We start from the raw sequence: 23,865 nt of genomic DNA, 5'->3' as shown, positions 1-23,865 counted from the left end.
CATTGTGCCTAGGCCCCCTTAGCATTATCATTCGACTGCCAGTTTAGCAAGAAAACCCTCTCCAAGGCTTAAATTCAGAAAATCAAAATTTCACAAGCAGGGGTGGCCTCCTACAATCACCACTTAGAAAACCTGTGCCCCAGAGAAATGAAAGATTTTCAGTCCTTCTTGTAAAGAAGGGTGTCATGCCTTAGCCTACATGCTCATTCCAAGTGCTGGGATCCATATTTACTCTCGTCCTGGCAACTCTCAAGCACATTTATAACATTTCAAATAACTTGTCCTCCTTGTCAGTTGTACATATGTGCCTGCTAGAAACCAAAAATCGTGCTGAAGTATTTTTTCCTACCTAAAAGATTATTCATTTAAATTTAAATAATAATTATTCTTTTAACTGTTGATAGATAGATTATGCCTATAGATAGAAAGGCCAGCTATGTATCTGCAATGTAATCATTTTTTTTTTTTTAGAAAGAGTCTCACTTTGTCACCCAGGCTGGTGTATAGTGGCACAGTTTCAGCTCACTGCAGCCTCTGCCTCCCAGGTTCAAGTGACTCTCCTGGCTCAGTCTCCTGAATAGCTGGGACCACAGGTGCATGCCATCATGCCTGGCTAATTTTTTTTTTTTTTTTTTTAGTAGAGACAAGGTTTCACCATGTTGGCCAGGGTGGTCTTGAACTCCTGACCTCAAGTGACCTGCCAGCCTTGGTCTCCCAAAGTGCTGGGATTCAGGTGTGAGCCACTACGCCTGGCCTGCAATGTAATCTTTTGCCTAACAGAGCTTCCTCAAGGTTTTCTTCCAGTTCCCTTTTCCCTACAGACATTTCCCATACTTTTGATGATGACCTTTGTGGTTATGTCTCCCAAATCTCCATTTCCAGACTCTAGACCCACCTCTCCAACTGCTTCTCTGACATCTTCAGCTGGGCATCTCATAGGCACCTACAATTCATCCTGTCCCAGACACATCTCATTGTCTTTCCGTCCACACCACCATCTCCCGTAGGTACCACTATCTATCTACCACCCTGAGCCAGGGACCAGAGAGACACCCTAACCCTATGTTATCCACTGTTCACATAGCAGCAGGAGAGAGCTTTTTAAAACTTCAAATGTGACTGTGTTTCTCACTGCTTTAAATGTGGCTCTCGCCCTCAGCGTAAAGCGCAAATCCTAAACACGACCCTTTATGCATGGCCCCATGCTTACCTCCCTGAAGAGCTTTATTATTTCCACCCTTCCTTCTCATTCTAAGCTCCAGCCAGAATCAATTTTATTTCTCCAGACATAGCCACTTTTCTTCATTGCTAAGTCTTCACACATATTATCACCATTCATGAAACTCCCTCCATGCCTCCACCCGCTGCTGAACTGCATCTGACTGATTCCTTCAGGAATCACATCCCCCAGGGAGTCTGGGGCAAACCTCTGAGGCCCAGCGACCCTGGGCATATGCACTCCAGTCTGAGGCCTGGGCACCACTGCTGTCTCTGTTGGAACTCTCTTTCCCAGATAATCTCATGGCTTGCCCCACCTCCTTTAAGTCCTTATTCATATGTCACCTTCCCCAGGAGCTCTTCATTAACCACCAAATATAGAATCACAACCCTCACCCTGACATTCTCAACCCCATTTGTGGCTTGATCTTTCTCGACAACACTATATCTGACATACTGCATATTTTACCTGTTTATTTCATTGCTTGTCTGTCTCCTTTAAGATGTAACCTCCATAAAGCATGAATGTTCATCTGCTTGCTCATAGCATTAGACCAATACTTTCAAAATATTACATACATGCAATGCAGAAGATGGGCAACAAAAATTTGCTTACTAAAAAATGAGATATTAAAATAAATGCATTTTTCTGGATACCATTTTTTTGCCCGAAATATGCTCATTTTATGAGCTGGTCTGAGATATTCCACTTCTTTTCTCTGTGGAAAGTGGAATAGCTCAGGCCAGCTCATGACATGTCAGTGTGCTAGCAAAAGCAGAGGTTGAAACTTCTTGTCCCCAATATCAAATTATTTAACAAAAGTCTCACAAAATAAATTTTAAAACTACCTGGAAAATAAAAGCCATTTTCATCACATCTTGCAATAACCTTCTGTCCTTTGAGGGGATCTGGCCTTTTTGATTTGGTTTTCTTTGTTGGATTTCCTTGCAATTTCTGTTGCTGAAAAAGACAAAACAGTAATAATTGATGAGAAAAAGTGAATGCAGATAGTGTAAATGATAAACACTGGGTAGCCTAGTGATATGATTTGGCTCTGTGCTCTGTGTGCCCACCCAAATCTCATGCTGACTTGTAAGTTCCAATGTTGGAGATGCGGCCTGGTGAGAGGTGGTTGGATCAGGGGGGTGGTTTAGTATCATTCTCCTAGTGCTGTTCTCTTGATAAAGTTCCCAAAAGATCTGGTTCTTTGAAAGTGTGTGGCACCTCCCCTTTCACTCTCTCATTCTGGCCGTGTGAAGATGCGCTTGCTTCCCCTTTGAATGGAATTCAAGAAGTTCCATGAATATAAGTTTCCTGGGGCTTCCCCAGTTATGCCTCTTGTACAGCCTGTGAACTGTGAGTCAATTAAACCTCTTTTCTTCATAAATTACCCAGTCTCAGGTAGTTCTTTATAGCAATGTGAAAGCAGATTAATATACCTGAAATTTTCTACTGAGAAACACATTATAGAAGAACTATAGAATATCCCTGTACTATATACATACTTTAGAGCACTTTCTACTTAATGTTAATTAAACATTACTATTTTGGCAAGGGCAATTCCTGCCCTCCACAATTTTTATACTTTAGTTCAAGGTACAAGGAGAACTGAATGAGTAATTTAAAAAAAGGGAAATAAAGAAAAAATATATATATACAACTAGAATTCTTTGACAGTCTCAAGGCTGGAGAGCAAAGAGTACACCAGCACCATGACCAGCACTGCTGCCCTCCTAGAATAGTGAGAAGTAAAGGGGCTCTTCAACAGGAAAGTCCACTAGCAACTTTGAGAGAGAGAGAGAGAGAGAGACAGACAGAGGCACTGAAACATAGTGGTTTACAGAAATCCAATATCCCAGCCCACCTCTTCAGGACAAAGGAAAACCTTTGTGATCACTGTCTCACAAAGAGGAAAGAAGTCCATGAGCTGAGATTGGCTAATAAATGAATTATCTTCATTCCTTATATCTTTTGGTTGATGCAACAGTGAATGCTAGAAGTCAGTGGGGCAGAGCTTTCCAAGTTCTGAGAGAAAATAACTTTCAATCTAGAATTCTAAACCCAGGCAAACTATCAATCAAATGGAAAAACAGATATTTCTGGTCATATCCCTAAGTATTTGAAACTTTCCCTTCCCATTCATCCTACCTTAGGAAGTTACTTGAAAATGTACTTTTCCCGTAAGAATAACATGTCTGCATAGGTCATAGACAGCAGGAAGTCTCCCAGGATAAAAGAGGACTTAGAAATCTTAGAAATATATGCATACATATGTACACAAATGCATATAAATAATATGCAAAAGTAATTATTCAAACAAGTAACATAATTTTAAATACTGAGGAAGAAAAGGTAAAGAAATCCTTTTGCTTGATGCTATTAATATTCTTCAGTTGGCCAGCATATCACATAGGGCCTTAAGGAAGTCCTGAACTGTGACTTGTCCCAGTATTTAACAATATTTATCCAATCATAATACAAATACTTTTTTGTGTTCTTTTAAATGAAAAAATTTAAACATGTACTATGAACCTTTGGTAAGAGTACAACATTGACAACACAAAGGTTTAAGTGTAGCTCTTGGAATATTGGAATGAAAGGGGAAAGAAAAACCATAGCTATTACCACTATATGAACTTAGGAATTGAAGAAGTTATGAATCTTGACAGATCAAGAAGTAGAGGCTTATGTATATTAAATAAAATGTTACAAATGCAGTCAATAGAATAAAAGATAATGTAAATATCCAATATTAGGAGCAGGAGAAAAAGAGGGGAGAGATGAGAGTAAAATTATAATTTTTTTCATACAGTGAAATAAAAAATTTAAATATAATAAATCACAAAATAGAGAAATACATGAAACATGTACTATAATAAAAATTAATAATTAACCTGGAAATCTCACAGAGGAAAGAGAGGGAGCAGAGAATGCCTTTATTTTCTATATGAATGAATCAAAGTCCTGGACTACTCCTAAGATACATATGTACAGAAAACATTCAAAGCAGCACAGCAAAGGCTTTGAGAACTGAACTACAATGTAAACCATTGTCCAAGTCCCAGATTACCAGTACAAACCTTGAACAATGCACATAGACTTAAACTGTGAGTAGCACAGCCTTCTAAAACTGAACTGACATGGAAACCACTGCCCATGGATGGTAAGGCAGAGCTTGCAGTCTAAACCTAACCAAATCTGATAGAAAAAAAAATTAAATCTCCTTCAGAGAATTTCAACAGGATCCAGAATGTTAAAACATAATATTCAAAATGTCCATTATATAATTAAAAATGAAACAGACAAAAAAAGCAAGCAAATACGACCAATTCTCAAGGTAAAAGGCAATCAATAGCTTCCCAAATTGAGAAGACTGGATATTGGAATGGTCACATAAAGACCTTAAACTAGCAATTATAACCATAGTCTATGAGGTAAAGGGTAAATACTCTTGAAACAAATGGCAAGGTAGTTTTTTGTTTCAGCAGAGAAATAGGAACTATTAAATAAATATGCAAATTTTAGAAGTAAAATATACAATATCTGGAAGGACTCAGTAGTAGAAATGACAGAATTGATACAACAGAGAAAAGAGACAGCGTACTCTAAGACAAAACAGTAGAATGTATCCAATTTGAAGAATACAGAGAAAAGGGATCTTTAACAATGAACAAGATTCTTTTCCTGTTACAGATAATTTCTTCAAAGACCAGCTCAGTTATAACCTTTCTGGAAAAATGTCACCCCCAGGAAATTTCAGAAAAAGAAGGAAAAAATTGCTTTGTTATTTACAAATGGCACTACATTAATCAGAGTTGGAGTTAATGTCTATTAACTCCTACTTAATGGAGTTAAGTAGGCTATGTCTACTACATGCAGAAAGCAGTAGTATCATTTTGACTTGTAAAGTCCATCTCTCAAGTTTCATTTTTTTATGCTTGATGACTGACCATTAATAGAAATATCCAATCCCTATTCATCTCTCCAAAATCCCCCGTAGCCTTCATTCCATCATCCAAAATAGTCATCATTTTTAATTCCCAGTCAATTCGAGGACAAATGTTCTTGTAAATATATTTAAAATGAATTACTAGAAAAATGAAATAGCAGAGAAAGAGCTTGAGCTCTAAGTAAAATCTATTTAAGAATTCTGAAAAGCAAACATGTAGTGGTAAAAAGGTTGGGAAATAAGACAAGAATTCAAAGTACCAAAAAGCTTGTGGTAGATATACCATTTATTCCCTCTAGTGTCTCCTGGCTTGGTTTAAAAGCCAGAAGTAGGTACAAGAGTCCAGACACAGAGAGCACTAGGAGAATCCTAGAGTTCTAGATTAATAAATGGGAAAAGGAAATCCTAACACTCAGAACGAATACAAAAACTGTCCTCTCTTTTTATTCTCCATTCTCACACCTCAGTCCCCAAGCAATCATGTGGCAGTGCAGCAATGCTGTGAGTCCAAAACTCTGAAGGAGGATAATCTTCCTGTCTGATTAGCAGCATGGTGATTTTGAGAAGGTGGAGTGCAATCCCATTGTTCTCTCTCTCTCTCTCCCCCACCCTCCCCCCACTTTCACTCTCCACTCTCTGGCTCCAGATGCAAACACAATAAATAGAAACAACTGAGCTGGGTATATATTAGTAATCCCAGATTTCTGGCTGGAGAACTGAAAAGAGAAGCCATAGGGGAAATTACTGGAAAGATCATTGATAAAGAAAAGGGAAGATAAAGCACCAACCCAACACCAAACCAGACAAATATATCACAAGAAAAGGACACCACAGACCTATATTCTCCATGAATGTAGATGCAAAATCCATAAGAAAATAAAGCAAATAAATCCAGTAACATATAAAAAGGATTATACTCAACGGCCAAGTTGGATTTGTCCCAGGAATGCAACACTGGTTTAAAACTCATATTTATAGAACAAAAGATAACAATTAATGTAATATACCATGTTAATAGGATAAAGGATAAAACCACATGGTTGTTTCAATGCATGGAGAAAGAGTATTTGACAAAATCCAACACCCTTTTATGATTAAAAACTCAACAAACCAGGAATAGAAGAAAACATTCTCAATTTGAGGAAAGACATCTATGAAAAGCCTACAGTAAACACGATACCCAGTTTAGAAAAACTAGATGACTTACCCTTAAGATCAGAAACAAAGTAAGGCACTCTCACCACTTCTATTCAACATTGTATTTGAGGTTCTAGCCAGTATTATCAGGTATAAATAAATAAATGTCTGCAGAATGGAACAAATAAAACTGTCTTTATTTGCAAATGATATGATTCTATATTTAAAAACTCTAGGGAATTCACCCAAAAGCTACTAGAATTAATTCATAAGTTCATCAAGACGTCATGTTACAAGATAAATGTCCCAAAAAAATCAACTGTATTTCTATGTATTAGTAAAGAATACTCTGAAAATAAAATTAAGAAAAAATTTTATTTATAATAGTATCAAAAAAGAATATATTTAGGAATAAAATTATCAAAATACGTGGAAGATTTATACATTCGAAACTAAAAAAAAATCATTAGAGAAATAGAAGATCTAATAAAGTGACATACCATGTTCGTGGATTGGAAGACTTGATATTATTAAGATAGCCATTTTTTTCCCAAACTGATATATAGACATTATAATTTATATTAAAATACAAAAGATAACAATTAATGTAATATACCATGTTAATAGGATAAAGGATAAAACCACGTGGTTGTTTCAATGCATGGAGAAAGAGTATTTGACAAAATCCAACACCCTTTTATGATTAAAAACAAGTTTTTTGTTTGCTTGTTTTTGGATTTTCTTTTTGTTGTTATTGCAGAAATTGACAAGTTGAATCTAAAATTTACATATGTAAATACAGAGGGCCCGGATGACCGAAAAAAGTTTTGAAAAAAAAAAAAACAAATTTGTAGGACTTGCTTTTTTTTCTTTTGAAACTTACTATACCTACTGTCATCAAGAAATTGTGGCACTGACACAGGATAGTCATATGGGTTAGCAAAATAGTACTGAGTCCAGAAATGAATTCTTATATTTATAGTCAATTGATTTTTGACACTTTGAAACAAAGTTTGGCAGTTTCTTAAAAAATTAAACAAACACATGATCTGAACTATTACTACAGTATTAGATACCTCACCAAGAGAAATGAAAATTTATAACCATAAGAAGACCTATATATGAGGATTATTATTACAAGAATCCAGCATTATTCATGATAATGAAAAAGTAGAAATAATTCAAATGTCCATCAATTGAGGAATGAATAAATAAAATGTAGTATATCCATACAATGGAATATTATCCAGCAATCTGTTTATAAAATACATAGAAAAGGCAAATAAATAGAGACAAATTGAGTAGTGGCTATCTGGAGCTGAGAGTCTGAACAGAGAGTGACTGTAAATGGGCATGAGAGATCTTATAGGATGAAGATAACATTCTAAAACTGGATTGTGGTAGTTGACAACTCTTGTCAGTTTTATTAAAAAGTCACTGAGTTGAAATAGGTAACTTTCATGGGGTACAAATTGTACTTCTACAAATCTTTTTTTTCAAGGTAAAAATGTTTTTGGTTTGCTCTACATAACTTCTCACAATATTCTGCATACTGTAGTGGGCTGAATGACTGAGCAACTACAGGAGCTTCCAAATCCATCTACAAATCAAAAGATAAACCACATAGACCTTTTTCTCCAAGTTGCCACACTGCTGAAACTGGGGGTTTTCCATCCTAGACTTTTACTCATTTTTTTTCTTTCTTAACCATAAACTTATTATAATTCTTGAGTGTCTTAAATAAATTAGCCCTCCATCCCAATTAGAGTGCCTAGCAAAATAATTCTCAAGTGTCTCCTCTTTTCAGACCATCAAATGCTCTTTTTCTCCATGACACAAAGTCCCAATATAAAGTGTTTGCCAGACATTGTGATGCCACCTTTTTGCAGTGATGTAGCTATAGCTATGTATTTGCCATACTATAGTTATATCATAAATAAAATATTCAATGCATACTTTATGAGTTCATTTGCAGGCCTCCTCTTAAGAAACTCTCTAATTTATGAGGCAGTTGACTATAAAAATTTAAATAATTTCAGGCAGTCTGAACACCACTTGCTCTTGGGTCATTATTTATGTTCAATACAATTTGGGTTCTGGAAATAAGTAGGCTCATTTCCATGGTGCCCTGATATGACTGGGTTCTGTTGCAGCCATCTATCATCTGGACCTGCCTGGAGATGGTTTTTAGGTTCAAAAATAAGTGGAAATATGGTTTATAACCTCAGAGATGAAAACTTAGAGCTAGGTCCTCAGAAGTGGAGAATTAATAAGCTGAGGGGTTAAGGTCTCTTACAGGGACCGTGGCAAGTCTTCAGAGCTTCATTGCTTGTAGCCTCTGCAGTCATGGACAAAAATGTATGGTGAACACTACTCTTGTTTACAATGCTCACATTTAGCTAGATTTTGCTTGGGTCCCTCCCTACTCATGGAATTTCCACATTTGCTGCGGCAATCAAAGAGAATTCACCATCACTGTTGGATGGTGAATGTCACCTGCTTATTCCTGGGCTTTCACCTAGAGGAGAAACCTAAGCACTCCTTCTAGTGTGAGATTTAGAATGGCCTACTGTGGTCTGAAATACCTCATAGGAAGGAGTTGGACTAGGAGGCAGGATAAACACATCTAGCTGTGTGACTCTGGGCAATCATTTAACCTTCTTGGGCCTCGGTTTCTGCATAGGCAAAGAAAGGGAACAAACTAAATAATCTCTCACACTCCCTAGTTCCCTATTTCTGTACAGCAGGGTCTAAATCTGCACTCTCGGAGAAACTGTTAGGACATATGTAGAAGGTCAGGATGCAAGCCTACTATCCTTGCTGGCAATTCCCACAAAATGAGAGAAATGCTCCAGCCAGAACTGTGAGTAGCACAGTTTCCGTCTTCATACTCCAGTGGGATGCCCACAGCACAGCTTCCTACGGTCATCTCTTCAGTGGAAGACTGTGTAAAGTGTTCTAACAATGGACAGAATGCAGAGTCTCGAGAATTGAGCCTGCCATGCTAGATCAACTGTTACTTAAAAACCTCACTTTTCCAAAAAGTTTAAAGCCTTTATGGAAAAGCCACCTTGCTTCAGGTCACCAGTGTTCATGTCAAAGACCAATTGGCTGGGAAGATACTTGGGTCACTGAGACCACCAGACAGTCACTCTGTCTTCAGATGAATGAAAACCTATGATTCCACAAAGATGTCTCATCGATTCCAGGAAAGCATTTCTCCCCTTTAGATTTCATTAGTATGATAAGTCATCTCTTAAGATCTACACCTAGATACATTTAAAGTTCCTTTTAAAAATTCTGAATGAGTAGAGTCACATAATTTATTTAACTAGCCCTCTTTTATTTCTAGCTTCCAAATATTGATTCTCTCAATGTCTTAGCTAGAAGCTAACCGAAGAGATTGCTTTCTACATTTTCAGAATGGGTTTAAAGGTATAAATCTGGGAGGTCAGTTGCCTAAAATAATCAGAGAGCTCTGTTTTCCTTTAGCTGTCACTCACGTCCCAATTCATCTGATAGAGAATAGCCATTCACTCTGTGAAGAGCTTCCCCCTGCATAGGCGACAATGAATGGTAGCAATGCTATGGCATTCATTCTTAACACTGCAAATGCCACTTAAGGATGTCTTTCTAAATGGTTACAAGTATCACTCCCCTTCAAGTCATTCATACACCTGTAAGTTCACTGGGAAGGACAAGGACAGATACTAAAGGACTTTGTAAAAGTAATTCATGTTGGTTGCGCATAGTGGCTCATGCCTGTAATCCCAGCACTTTGTGTGGCCGAGACGGGTGAATCCCTCAAGGCCAGGAGTTTGAGACCAGCCTGGCCAACATGGCAAAACCCTGTCTCTACTAAAAATACAAAAAATAAGCCAGGGGTGGTGGCATGCACCTATAATCCCAGCTATTCAAGAGGCCAAGGCACAAGAATCGCTTAAACCTGGGAAGCCAAGTTTCAGTGAGCAAAGATCACACCACTGCACTCCAGTCAGGGTGAGAGAGTGAGACTCTGTCTCAAAAAAAAAAAAAAAAGTAACATGTTTACTCTGCTCTGTTTCCAACTATTAATATTATTGGCAAGAATTCATTTCTGATTGATCGCATGGCATGGGGCTTTATGGAGGGAACTATTCGCGATGATCTATCTGATGATTCATTTGCACCATGGCACAGTCCATTTTGAACTGCACCACAGATGAAGCACAACGACCAGCTTCAATATAATGGTTCCTCCCATAGAAACAGAACATGGGCTTCCCAGGATGAAAACACACATCTCACCAGGGCAGCTAGAGGTGCCATCCCTTCAGCCAGAATATTGACAACTTTGTTCCAGAAAGATGACATCCTGCTGGTTTTGAATTTTGCCAAAGACTTCAGGGGTGCAGTAGAGTTCACCTCAAAGAACATCTCCCGGCTCCATTTATTTTCTGCCATACATGCACAAAAATACATGCAAACTACTGAGGTTTAAAAAGAAACCCATGGGTGATGAAAGTCAGAGGAAACAGAGAGCAGGAAAGGTTGGCTCTTAAATAAATAAGACAACATATGTTTAGACTTAGGCACACAAGGATAGCCACATACCAGTTTCAGTAAGGAAGTCCCATGAGCAATGATATCAGCAGGAGGGATGCTATGTGCTAAGTAATTTGATTTAGCCTTGTCTACAAAATTCAGACAATCCAATTCACTTCCTTGTCAGATTCAATCTCAGGTGGTATGGATTAGGGCTCCGAATGGTGCCACCCTCCTTTCATTTCATGACTTAATTTCAAGATCATGCTCTTGGACATGTTGGTGGAGACAGTGAAATTACTAAATGTTTGATGTTTTAAACTTTCCATTTAACAAGTAGCATACTTCTAAACTGGGTACAGAACACATTCCTACAATTTAACTAGTACTAGTCCTTGGCTCAAAATCTTGTTTAAAAAAATCCACTTCTCAATACTTTTCCTGACCTAAATAATTGAACTCCAGCACGTACAATCCCAAAATTGTAACAGCAGCTGCAACATGCTTCTCTGTTCACGTTTGTCCTTAAGGCCACATAAAGTCTGTGATTGCTCTAATCAAAGGAATGTGTGTAGGGTTAGACAGGTGCTAACCTGTCCCCTCTCTAGGACACCTAATTGTAAGACTGGGACATTTGCAAACTGTCTCTGTGAATAATTCAACTCCCTTTAAAACCTTGGGGAACAGGACAGGGCTAACCTGCAGCGTTTGGGACCTTACTCCCCCCACCCCATTTACATATAGAGGGATTTCACCCACCCAGAAAGTATACAGACTCTGCATGCCTTTGAAAAATAAACTGGAGAGAGAATGAGAAAAGACCTCACAGGAAAGTAGAAATCAGGAATAGCAAACTCCTGCCCAGCCTCTCCATGGTGTGGAGCGAGTGACCCATGGTAAATGAATTGGAAGGCCTCGGTGTGCTTTCCTTCCCAGGACATTTGCACTTTAACAGAAAGCAAATATTGAGCCAAAGAAGTGAAGCTCTAAGTGGAATTTCCTGCCTTAGCCCTGAAGATGAAGCGGGGTCTCTTTGAGAGCTATATTCAAGTACAGCACATCTGGGCAGGGGCTCATGAAAAAGCTGGCGGAGCTGCCTGGCAGGCCAAGGCGTAAGGGGGTCTTCATCCCCTTCCCTTCCAGCAATCTTGGGCACTTAGCCTTGCTTTAAAAACCCAAGGGATGTAGAGGAGTGCTTTGTGAGCTCTTCCCCAGCCTCCTCAAGGTAGTATAACTCTAGAAAACATACAGCAAGTAACACGCATCCCAAAACCAGTGCAGCTTCCACTTCCCTCTCCAGGTGCTGCTTCCTGGGCCTGGCACAGGCCTGGTGAGTGGTCTGGCCTGAGTCTCATCCCAGCTGGTGATGCTTTGTGCCCTGTGAATGGCTAAGATGTACAAGAAACAATTCCACAGGCAGATCCAGGAAACATTCTTTCCCCTCCCAGACCCCAGGGCAGCACCAAGCTGTGGAGAACAATTAATCATCCTGAAAGCAAAACCTCCAGTCAAACTTTAACCAACAGCTACTTTGAGGGCTCTGATGAAAAGATAAACTTGTATGTTTTTTCTCTCTCTTTTTTTTTTTGTAGCAGCAAAGGAATCTAATAAATGTATACTATATTTCAAAAAGAAAAAGAAAAAAATCCAAAACTATTTCCCTATTCTGAAAGCAATCCTGCAACATCCATCTCAGGGAATACTCCCTTACTGGTCTTTTAGGAAAAAAAAAAAAAAAAGAGAGAAAAATTTGAAGTGTGTTACATATTTAAATCTGAAAATCACCAAAACTTAGGATTTGTAATTTGGCATTCCTGATATTCTTCTCCCACTACTCTGGAGATGAACAAAAGTGACACTTGGGAGCCACTTTTATGTCACTGCCTGAGGTATGAACCACTACCCACTACCTACTTTATACAAACATCGCACACAAGACTGTCATGTGCAAATAAATTCTGAGTCTTTAAGAAAACTTTTCAAGACGTCCACTTCTCTGGGCTGGCTATTCTGCCCTGACCCATGTGTCCCCCTTGCTTTTGCCCCATTCCCTGCTCCCAGAGGCAGGCCCCCAGGGAACACACCATCCTGTCTCCCTAGTTGGCAGTCTTGAGGCAGAGGCCAAGCTCAGAAGGCAGGAGGCCAGGGTATAGTGTCCTATCTACTCCCTGCTCTGTCTCTCTAGGGCTCCAGAAACACTCTTTCTTTCCCTTGCCCCTTTAAGTCTGGGGGTGATAACAACTTCCTGCTATTGCTTGTCCTGGGGTCCTGCAATATCCCATGGACTGCCTTAGACTGACCTTCACCTCTGCAAAGAGTTCCTTCATTAACATTTCTTCACTTGTACTGAACGAATTGGATTCTTCTTGCTGGGTGGCCCCTGCTAAACCCACTACACTCCATTTTCTTCCTCCAAACAGGGAGTGTAAATCCAAAACTGTTCAGGGTGCTTGGGTAGAATGCATGGCTTAGAACAAAGACAAGCATAGAGGCAGGAGAGCGCTGGTGTCTGCCCAGCCAAAATCTCCAGCAAGGAGGGTGCCTTTAGCTGGTTGTAGTTTTTGTCACCTCAGTGATCCTCAGAGCTGACATCCACCTTCCCACTCCTGAACATCAGGACACTAGACAGAAGACTTTTTAGAAAACAGAATTTGGGGATATTTTCCCCTTCTTTCAGTTTTCTCCAGTGAATGGTGTTTCTGAGCAGGATTATCTTCTTAAACCCAGCTAAGCATGGCACAGTAGCAAAAGGCTTCATTTTCTCTTTGTCATCCTCTCACTGCCTCTGGGATTTCAGCTTCACTCTGGCCACGCCCCTAGAGGCCCATCAGGGTCCCACTTCCAGATGCTCAACTGTCACTGTGGTGCTGTCTGAGGACAGCATGGTCTGAATGTGCACTCATCATTTCTGTGCGATGGCAACTTCACCAGTGCACACCCTAGACTTGTTAACTTCTTGCCCATTAGAGGCAAATACTGGGTAGAAGAGGTGGGAGGGCGGTTCTGGTAAGGGCCCCCCTCTCCAAGTGAGAACATGGATTCCTGTTTTGCTGCTCAAATATTGCCTTTTCCAAAATCACCCTGGCCCACACTGCCCCCCATCCTGTACCCATCAAAACCCCAGGCTCCACTAGCAGCAGGGCAGTGGAGAAGGAGAAAAGAGAAGAGGCAGCCTGATATTGCTGAGAAGCAACTTGACTTCAGAGGAATGGCTTGATGGTGGGACCTCAGAGGAGAGGCTGGCAGGTGATGCTGAACCCCAGTGTTAGACCACCTTCCCACTCCATCCGCTTTCTAGCTCTTCATCCTGCTGAGAGTCACTTTCATCAGCACTAAAATCCCCCGCATTTACGATCTTCAATTTGTTCGTGTGACCTGATTCTTCCTGGATGCCAAACAAGAGCTAGGGATACAGAGGGCAGTCACACTGAGCAGTTAAACACTTAGCTATCTACAGACAGCAAAACTAAAGGAGCAGTGTAACACATGCCCTCTGGGGCTCCAGGGGTCACAGGTAGCTCCCGAGATGCTGCCTTGGAGCCACACAGTTCTGCTCCTGCCTGCATCCAGAAGTACTTGTCCTGGCCCCTGCACCCACAATTGGTCCTGAGAGGGACACCCTTTTCATGAGTCCCACGAAGGGGTCAGGGAAATTTTCCTGTTTCAACACCAGCAGATCTTGTTCCACTTGGAGAACAGTTCATAGCCGCTAGGGAGCTGGTCTTCCCAACAGACCTGAATATCAGCAAAACAGAGAGAAGTTTTTACTAGTGGAATTAGAAAGGCTGATACTTAGGGTGTGATGCCCCCCACTTCCCTTTAAAGAGGGAATCTTGTGGACTGCAAAAAATGAATAAATAAATAAAATAAAAGGTTACAATGCAAGAATGACAATTGGTTCATTTACTATCTGGGACACAGATAACAACTGTCTATATTCTGACTTTATTTTATGTAACTGAAAGATATTTTCCTCCATCTCCCCAGCTAACATCCTCCTGCATGTATAGTGTCAGAGTCTAACCCAACAGAATATTCTCAACTACAAATGATCTCTCTTCTCTTCCTTCTCCCAATTCTACCTCATCCAGCCTTACCCAAACCTGCCTCCCTATGTGCATTTTCCTAACGCTCTTTCTCCTGGAGCAGAGCACTCAGTTCCCATCCCTGAAGGCCATAGGTTTCAGCTTCCTTGCCAGTCACAGCTTTGGGAAGGAAACATGTGCAGCCAGTGTTGTGGGTAAGTTTCCATGGCCTCCTTTACAGCTGCTTTCAGCTCAAAAATATTTTCTACCTCCAAATGTTCCAAAGCAGTTAAGGTTATGGGTGAGAGAGCCTTTTTGATCTTTCTGGGCCAAAGGATTTGCCCTGGAGAACAATCCTTATCTATTCAGGAAATGTTGGAGAACAGCACAGCTGGGCTGCCCTAGACCAGGCTCCCAGGGAGGATTAATTATAATTCACAGATGCCCTCCGGCAACTTCCCCTATTGTTCAGCTTTGAGGGCTCTGGGCTGGCCAGTGAGGGTGAAATCTGCAATCATGGTAACATGAGGGGTGCCAGGGAGGGGGGTTTTCAAAGGGAATTTACAATTTCAGACTTAAGATTTCTCCTTTCATTATGTAGTCAGTGAGCCAAGAACCCACCTCCAGGGACACCAGGAAGCCAGTGGATTATGGAAATAGGCGGAAACCATTACACAGTCAAGCATGGAATGTGCCCAGCACAGGATGCCAGGCAGAGCAGGTGGGAATAATGGCCCTCATTTTAGGTCTGATCTGGGGCCAGCCAGGAACTGCCCATGGAAGCTGGAGCATAAAAAGCAGACACAGGCTCCCTGGACACAGCATTGGTTGCTGTGTCTCCTTCCCACCTCTGGTTCTTACTGACAGAAAAATCATGAAACTGCTCCAAACTTATGAATCAGTGAGGCAGCTATGCTGGGTGTCAACCCTGCTCCAGATGAGGGTATCAGAAAGCCCCAGCCATCCAGATTCCATAACGCACCCTGGAGCAGGCTGGATGCAGTGACCACAGCCTTCTGGACACACATGGGCAGCCTATCCCAAACACAGTGGACATAGCCCTCTGACACACGAGGCAGCCAACCCCAAACGCAGTGGACACAGCCCTCCGGACACATGCAGGCAGCCTACCCCAAACGCAGTGGCGGGCAGCCTACCCCAAACACAGTGGACATAGCCCTCTGGACCCACATGGGCAGCCTACCCAAAATGCAGTGGACACAGCCCTCTGGATGCACGCTGGCAGCCTACCCCAGACACAGTGGACATAGCCCTCTGGACCCACATGGGCAGCCTACCCAAAATGCAGTGGACACAGCCCTCTGGATGCACGCTGGCAGCCTACCCCAGACACAGTGGACACAGCCCTCTGGACACAGGTGGGCAGCCTACCCCAGACGCAGTGTACACAGCCCTCTGAATGCACGCGGGCAGCGCACTCCAAATGGTCTCATCCCCATTTTGCTGCTTGTTGTCAGTCAGCTCATGGGATGCTCAATGATTAACAGAGGTGCTCTTTCGCTCCAATTTATACACATCCATCAAAAGCTTTGGCATTTGCTGAAAGAATTTAAAATGAGACTATATTTACAGATAAATAAGTAAAAATGACTTGCATCTATGATGTATTTTTCACCCCAGAATCTCAGAAGGCCTTGAAACCTGGAGCTTTATATACTCAAGGTTGAGTCCTATTACAAAATCCAATCTGTGGGGTGTGATAATAATGGCATTTTGAAATCTCAGAATATATCACACATGGAAAGGAGAAGTATCATTGTAAGAAAATAACATTCAAAATCTTCCACTGCAGATGGCCATGCCACGCGTGGAAAGAGCTGTGAGAAGTCATCAGATGTGGTCCCTCCTCCAGGTACCTAGGGACATTTATTCTGGAACTTGGGCATTCCCCTAACAGACAGGGGTGGCTTCGACAGCCTGTGTGAGGGCAAGGGAGTGAGGGGACAGTCTTAGCCCCTGAACAAGAGCAGCAGCAGACCCACTGATCCCACTGCACCAACTAAATGCCTTCTCCTGCACTGGCTCACCTAGTGTTCCCACCCTCTTTCTCCCTGCCTTCCCAGTGAAGATCTGGAAGCAAGTCTTTACTTCTTATACTAACTTTCTCTACTTCTACCCACCCTTCTACCCACTGCAAACTGGCCTCTGCCCCCACCATTCCACTGGTGTTATTCTGGCCAACCTCACTAATGCACTCCCTCTTGCCAAGTCAAATGGCTTTCAGACATCATTCTGCATGACTTTGCAAAACTCCTTGATAATAACTTCAGCAGTGGAAACAGCCATCACTGACAATGTATGTTGTGTGCATTTACTGCTGAGCACTTGGTGCTGCACACTCTCCTAGGCATATGACGTGCATGGTCTCACAAGCATCTTTTAGGCTGGTGCTTTAATTTTCTATCTGGAGTCAGGTAGACCTGAATGCAAATCTTGGCACTGCCATCTTCCAGCTGTGTAATGCTACTCAGGCCTTGTAAGCTGGGTTTTTGCCTCTTGTCCTCGGCTCTCTACTCCCGGCCTCCTGCTTGTCTAACTCATCTGCCATGGTTCCTTCCACTGTCTCCTAACCTCTCCCAGCATTGAAATGGCCTCCAAATCTATCTCAACTCTGGCCTGTCTCCTGACATGCAGCTGTTTATTGGCCTCTCACCTGCGTGTCTGGAGAATATCTACGAATCAGGAGGGCTGAAAGTAAACTACCTTTCCCTGAAAATCTGTTCTTCCTCTCACTGTACCTCACCTGTGTTTGTTCTTTCATTTATTCATTGAAATATGTATGCGTGCCTACAAGGTGCCCTCCATGATTTGAGGCTCCGGGAGCACCTACAACACCACAAACCAAATCCCACCCTTATGTCAGTGGGGAAGACAGATTAAACAAATGCGTACATCATGTCAGGTAGTGAAGCATGCTGTGAAGTAAACAAAAATGTGGCAGAGTGATAGAGGATGACATGTGGTTGGATAGGCTGGCGAGGAAGCATCTGTCTCCCTGAAGAGCAGAGGAAGGATGGAAGGGTAGCAGTGCTTCTGCTCCCACAGTTGTCCAAGACAGAAGTTTTGTGGGCATCTTCAACTTTGCCCCACATGTCCTACTTTCCCACAACCCATGTCTATTACCTATCCTCTCCCCACTGTTCCTACCTGGCTCGAGGACTCAACACCTCTCAATGAAAGCAGTGCACTGGATTTTGGTTTTTCACATCGAGTCTCAGCTCATTGTCAGAATAATCTTTCTAGGAGACACATCTGTAAGTGTCCTTCACTTGCTGAAAACCCTCCTTGGTGTCCAGTTCCTACAGGCATAAGTCTCTGACCCCAGCAGAGTTCAAGTACCTCGTTCTCTGGTACCATCTTCCATTCCCACCTTCTCTCCTGCCACGTTCCCCAGGGAACACTCTATGTTCTTCCCCACACCCCTGCCTGAGCCCAGGCTGTTTCTTTCCCTCAGAACACATTTCACAGCCCAGGCCCCAATTCCTAGACATCCTTCTGAGCCAAACTGGATTGGCGAAGATTCCCTAAGTGCCTAGTCTGAAGAGATCACTTTTCCCCATCTTCCAGTTGTTCTCTGGGGGTGCCTCTGTGGTTTTGTATAAGGGTCTGCATTTCACTCGTTCAATACACCTAGTTGGTTGTGTGCTAAGTGGCCCCTGTGCAGTGGGCTGCACTGTCAGTGTCATGCACACAGCTACAGATAAGACCAGACCAGGCCTTGGCTCTCACAGCGGTGACGCTCTAGCATGATGTCGCCTCTGTTAGGCTGGGCCCATGCATTCAATGCAGCTAACAAATCCCCGTTTTGTGTCCAATATGTGGTAATCCCAAGGGAGATGCCAAGGAGACAGAAAAGAATGAGAAAAGCCACTGACCACCTGAGAGCACCTGTCCCATGCACAGAATCTTCTCCATGATTTTTGGATGAAGAAATTACGGGAATTATTTTTATTCCCATTTTGTGGTAAGAAAATAAAGACAGAAAATAATTAATTCATATGCTGTGAACAAGGAGTTTGCTTGCCAGAATTCCAGATGAATTCAGTGGGGCACAACTATCTTTGCTCTGAATCACAAGGGGCTTCTTTTCACTCCATTAGCAACACTTCCAATTTGCCAATTTAATATAAAGTATAGATAAAAATGCCAAAGTGTGGAGGGGGAGGACTCAAGATGGCGCTGTGAGAACAACCCAGGATTGAAGCTCTCACTGGATGCGCGGAGAGGGTGAGTCGGGGACGCATTTCCAGACGGATCTTAGTTGCCCACAGAACAAGGAAATTCCCAGGTATAAAAGAGACGCAGGATGCCAGGCAGAGGTCTCGGCTGGTGTAGCCGGCAGCCAGTGCGGCTCTGGACTGTGCTGGAGCGCAGAGGCGCTCCACAGCGCTCCATACAAAAGCGCACTGTTACGGGTGCCTTGTTGAACCGGCAAACTGAGACCTGGGAGGGCTAAACTTGAGACTGCATGGGACTTGGGCAGTGAGCCAGCCCAGGAAATCCCAGGGACAAAGGGTTTGGGCTAGCACAGTATGACAAACAAAACAGCGATTCCAAACCCTCCCGGTGAGGAGGTTTTCTTAAAGCACAGCTCCGTGGGGGTGGGGCGTCCACCATTACCGAGGCCATCAGCCCCCACTGAGGTACACGCCCATTGCTGACGTAGCCTGCCATTGCCGAAGCAACCCGGTACAACAGAGACTCCGCTGCAGGGCGTAGTCCGTGGCAACAGGGCGGAGACCGCAGCAGAAGGGCAGAGCCTGCAGCAATAGGGTGAACCTCACACCAGCAGGGCGGAGCCTCGGCAGGCAAATAGTGCCTCCTAGCTGGGCAGGACAGCGAGGCGGACACTCACAAGAAAAGCCTCAAACCCCCCCCGCCCCAGACAGAGCATCTGAGAAAAAAAGGGTTTTTTTCAGCCTATCAGCCCTGAATGAACAACAGAGCTCACAGCTCAGCAATTGAGCTCCAAAAAAGTACAGACTGTCTCCTCAAGCAGCTCCCTGACCCCTCTATATCCAAAAGACTGACATTTGGCAGGCATCATTCTGGGACAAAGATAGCAGAAAAAAAAACTGGTAGCATCACTCGCTTTTCCGCAGCTGCTATAGGTGCACCCCAGAGAAGCAGGGCCTGGAGTGGACCTCAGCAGTCATACAGTGAAGGGGCTAGATGGGTAGAAGAAAAACCAAGTAACAGAAATACTTCATCACCAACGATCTGGGTTTCCACTCAGAGCCACAATCGAAAAGTCAGCAACTACACAGACGACAAGTGGATAAATCCACAAAGATGGGAAGAAACCAGGGCAAAAAGGAGGAAAACACCCGAAACCAGAACACCTTGCCTCCTAGAAAGGACCAAAACTCCTCACCAGCAAGGGAACAAAGCTGGACAGAGAATGACTGTGATGAAATGACAGAATTAGACTTCAGAAGGTGGATAATGAGAAACTTTTGTGAGCTAAAAGAACATGTATTAAATCAATGCAAAGAAACTAAGGAACTTAAAAAAAGATATGAGGAAATGATAACAAGAATGGATAACTTAGAGAGGAATATGAATGAATTAAAGGAGCTGAAAAACACAATACGAGAACTTCGCGAAGCATGCACAAGTTTCAATAGCCGAATTGACCAAGCAGAAGAAAGAATATCTGAAGTCGAAGACCAACTCAATGAAATAAAACGAGAAACCAAGATCAGAGAAAAAAGCCCAAAAAGGAATGAACAAAGTCTCCAAGAAATGTGGGACTATGTGAAAAGACCTAACCTACGTTTGATAGGTGTACCAGAAGGGGACAAAGAAAAATGAATCCAAGCTGGAAAATACTCTTCAGGACATCATCCAGGAAAACTTCCCCCACCTAGCAAGACAGGCCAACACTCAAATGCAGGAAATACAGAGAACACCACAAAGATATTCCGCAAGAAGAGCAACCCCAAGGCACATCATCGTCAGATTCAACAAGGTTGAAATAAAGGAGAATATACTAAGGGCAGCCAGAAAGAAAGGTCGAGGTACCCACAAAGGAAAGCCCATCAGACTCACAGCAGATCTACAAGCCAGAAGAGAGTGGGGGCCAATATTTAACATCCTTAAAGAAAAGAACTTTCAACCCAGAATTTCATATCCAGCCAAACTGAGCTTCAGAAGTGAAGGAAAAATAAAATCCTTTGCGAACAAGCAAGTACTCAGAGATTTTGTCACCACCAAGCCTGCTTTACAAGAGCTCCTAAAAGAGGCACTACACATAGAAAGGAACAACCAGCACCAGCCATTCCAAAATCACACTAAATGCTAAAGAGCATCAACATAATGAAGAATCTACGACAACTAAAGGGCAAAACAGCCACTAAGCATCAAAATGGCAGTATCAAATTCACACATAACAATATTAACCCTAAAAGTAAATGGACTAAATGCACCAATCAAAAGACACAGACTGGCAAATTGGATAAAAATCCAAAACCCATCAGTGTGCTGTACCCAGGAAACCCATCTCACATGTAAGGATACACTAAGGCTCAAAATAAAGGGATGGAGGAAGATTTACCAAGCAAATGGAGAGCAAAAAAAAAGCAGGAGTTGCAATTCTCATCTCTGATAAAACAGACTTTAAAGCAACAAAGATCAAAAGAGACAAAGAAGGCCATTACATAATGCTAAAAGAATTGATACAAGAAGAGCTAACGATCCTAAACATATATGGGCCCAATGCAGGAGCACCCAGATACATAAGGCAAGTTCTTAATGACTTACAAAGAGACTTAGACTCCCACACAATAATAGTGGGAGACTTTAACACTCCACTGTCAATATTAGACAGATCAACCAGACAGAAAATCAACAAGGATATCCAGGGCTTGAACTCAGACCTGGAGCAAGCAAACCTGATAGACATTTACAAAACTCTCCACCAAAAATCCACAGAATATACATTCTTCTCAGCACCACATCACACCTACTCTAAAATTGACCACATAATTGGAAGTAAAGCACTGCTCAGCAAATGGAAACAACTGAAATCATAACAAACAGCCTCTCAGACCATAGTGCAATCAAGTTAGAACTCAGAATTCAGAAACCGACCCAGAACTGCACAGCTTCATGGAAACTGAACAACTGGCTCTTGAATGTTGACTGGGTAAACAATGAAATGAAGGCAGAAATAAAGAAGTTCTTCGAAACCAATGAGAACGAAGACACAACGTGCCAGAACCTCTGGGACACATTTAAAGCAGTCTCTAGAGGAAAGTATATAGCAATAAGTGCCCATATGAGGAGAACAGAGAGATCCAAAATTGACATCCTATCATCAAAATTGAAAGAGCTAGAGGAGCAAGATCAAAAAAACTCAAAACGCAGCAGAAGACAAGAAATTACTAAGATCACAGCTGAACTGAAGGAGATTGAGACACGAAAAACCCTTCAAAAAATCAATAAATCCAAGAGCTGGTTTTTTGAAAAGATCAACAAAATAGACAGACCACTAGCCAGATTGATTAAAAAGAAAAGAGAGAACAACCAAATAGATGCAATAAAAAATGATAAAGGGGAAATCACCACAGATTCCACAGAAATTCAAAGCATCATCAGAGAATATTACAAACAACTCTATGCACATAAACTAGTAAACCTGGAAGAAATGGATAAATTCCTGGACTCCTGTGTCCTCCCAAGCCTAAACCAGGAGGAAGCTGAAACTATGAATAGACCAATAACAAGGTCAGAAGTCGAGGCAGCAATTAAGAGCCTACCACACAAAAAAGCCCAGGTCCAGATGGGTTCACAGCCGAATTCTACCAGACACACAAAGAGGAGCTGGTACCATTCCTTCTAAAACTATTCCAAATAATCCAGAAAGAGGGAATCCTTCCCAAATCATTTTATGAGACCAACATCATCCTGATATCAAAACCCAGCAGAGACCCAACAAGAAAAGGAAACTTCAGGCCAATATCCATGATGAACATAGATGCAAAAATCTTCAATAAAATATTGGCAAGCCGATTGCAACAGGAAATCAAAAAACTTATTCATGATGATCAAGTAGGATTCATCCCGGGGATGCAAGGCTGGTTCAACATACGCAAGTCTATCAACGTAATTCACCACATAAACAGAACCAAAAACAAAAACCACATGATTATCTCAATTGACGCAGAGAAGGCATTTGACAAAATTCAACAGCCCTTTATGCTAAAAACCCTCAATAAACTCCGTATTGATGGAACATATCTCAAAGTAATAAAAGCTATTTATGACAAACCAACAGCCAATATCATACTGAATGGGCAAAAACTGAAAGCATTCCCTTTGAAATCTGGCACTAGACAAGAATGCCCTCTTTCACCACTCATATTCAATATAGTACTGGAAGTTCTAGCCAGAGCAATCAGGCAAGAAAAAGAAATAAAGGGTATTCAAATAGGAAAGGTGGAAGCCAAATTGTCTCTATCTGCAGACGACATGATAGTATACCTAGAAGACCCCATCGCCTCAGCCCAAAATCTCCTGAAACTGATAAGCAACTTCAGCAAAGTCTCAGGATATAAAATCAATGTGCAAAAATCACAAGCATTCCTCTATACCAATAACAGACTTAAAGAAAGCCAAATCAAGAATGAACTGCCATTCACAATTGCTACAAAAAGAATAAAATACCTTGGAATACAACTCACAAGGAACGTAAGGGACCTCTTCAAGGAGAACTACAAACCACTGCTCAACGAAATCAGAGAGGACACAAACAGATGGAGAAACATTCCATGTTCATGGTTAGGAAGAATTAACATCGTGAAAATGGCTATACTGCCCAAAGTAATTTACAGAATCAACGCTATCCCCATCAAGCTACCATTGACTTTCTTCACAGAACTGGAAAAAACCACCATGAACTTCATATGGAACCAAAAGAGAGCCCGCATAGCCAAGTCAATTCTAAGCAAAAAGAACACAGCGGGGGGCATCACACTACTGGATTTCAA

General features: G+C 41.9%; 1 protein-coding gene across 1 annotated transcript in view; it reads right to left on the bottom strand.

Annotated features, from left to right (window-relative positions):
• VWA3B (von Willebrand factor A domain containing 3B) overlaps nucleotides 1-23,865 on the bottom strand; it is a 254,011-nt gene that overhangs the window by 20,319 nt on the left and 209,827 nt on the right. The window contains 1 exon segment of the mRNA XM_078348699.1: nucleotides 2,068-2,179. Coding sequence (XP_078204825.1) covers nucleotides 2,068-2,179 — 112 coding nt within the window.

The sequence above is a fragment of the Callithrix jacchus genome, chromosome 14 (genome assembly GCF_049354715.1).
Source record: "Callithrix jacchus isolate 240 chromosome 14, calJac240_pri, whole genome shotgun sequence".
Taxonomy (NCBI): Eukaryota; Metazoa; Chordata; class Mammalia; order Primates; family Cebidae; genus Callithrix; species Callithrix jacchus.
The sequence above is the reverse complement of the archived record's forward strand: the minus strand, read 5'-3'. Positions and strand labels throughout refer to the sequence as shown.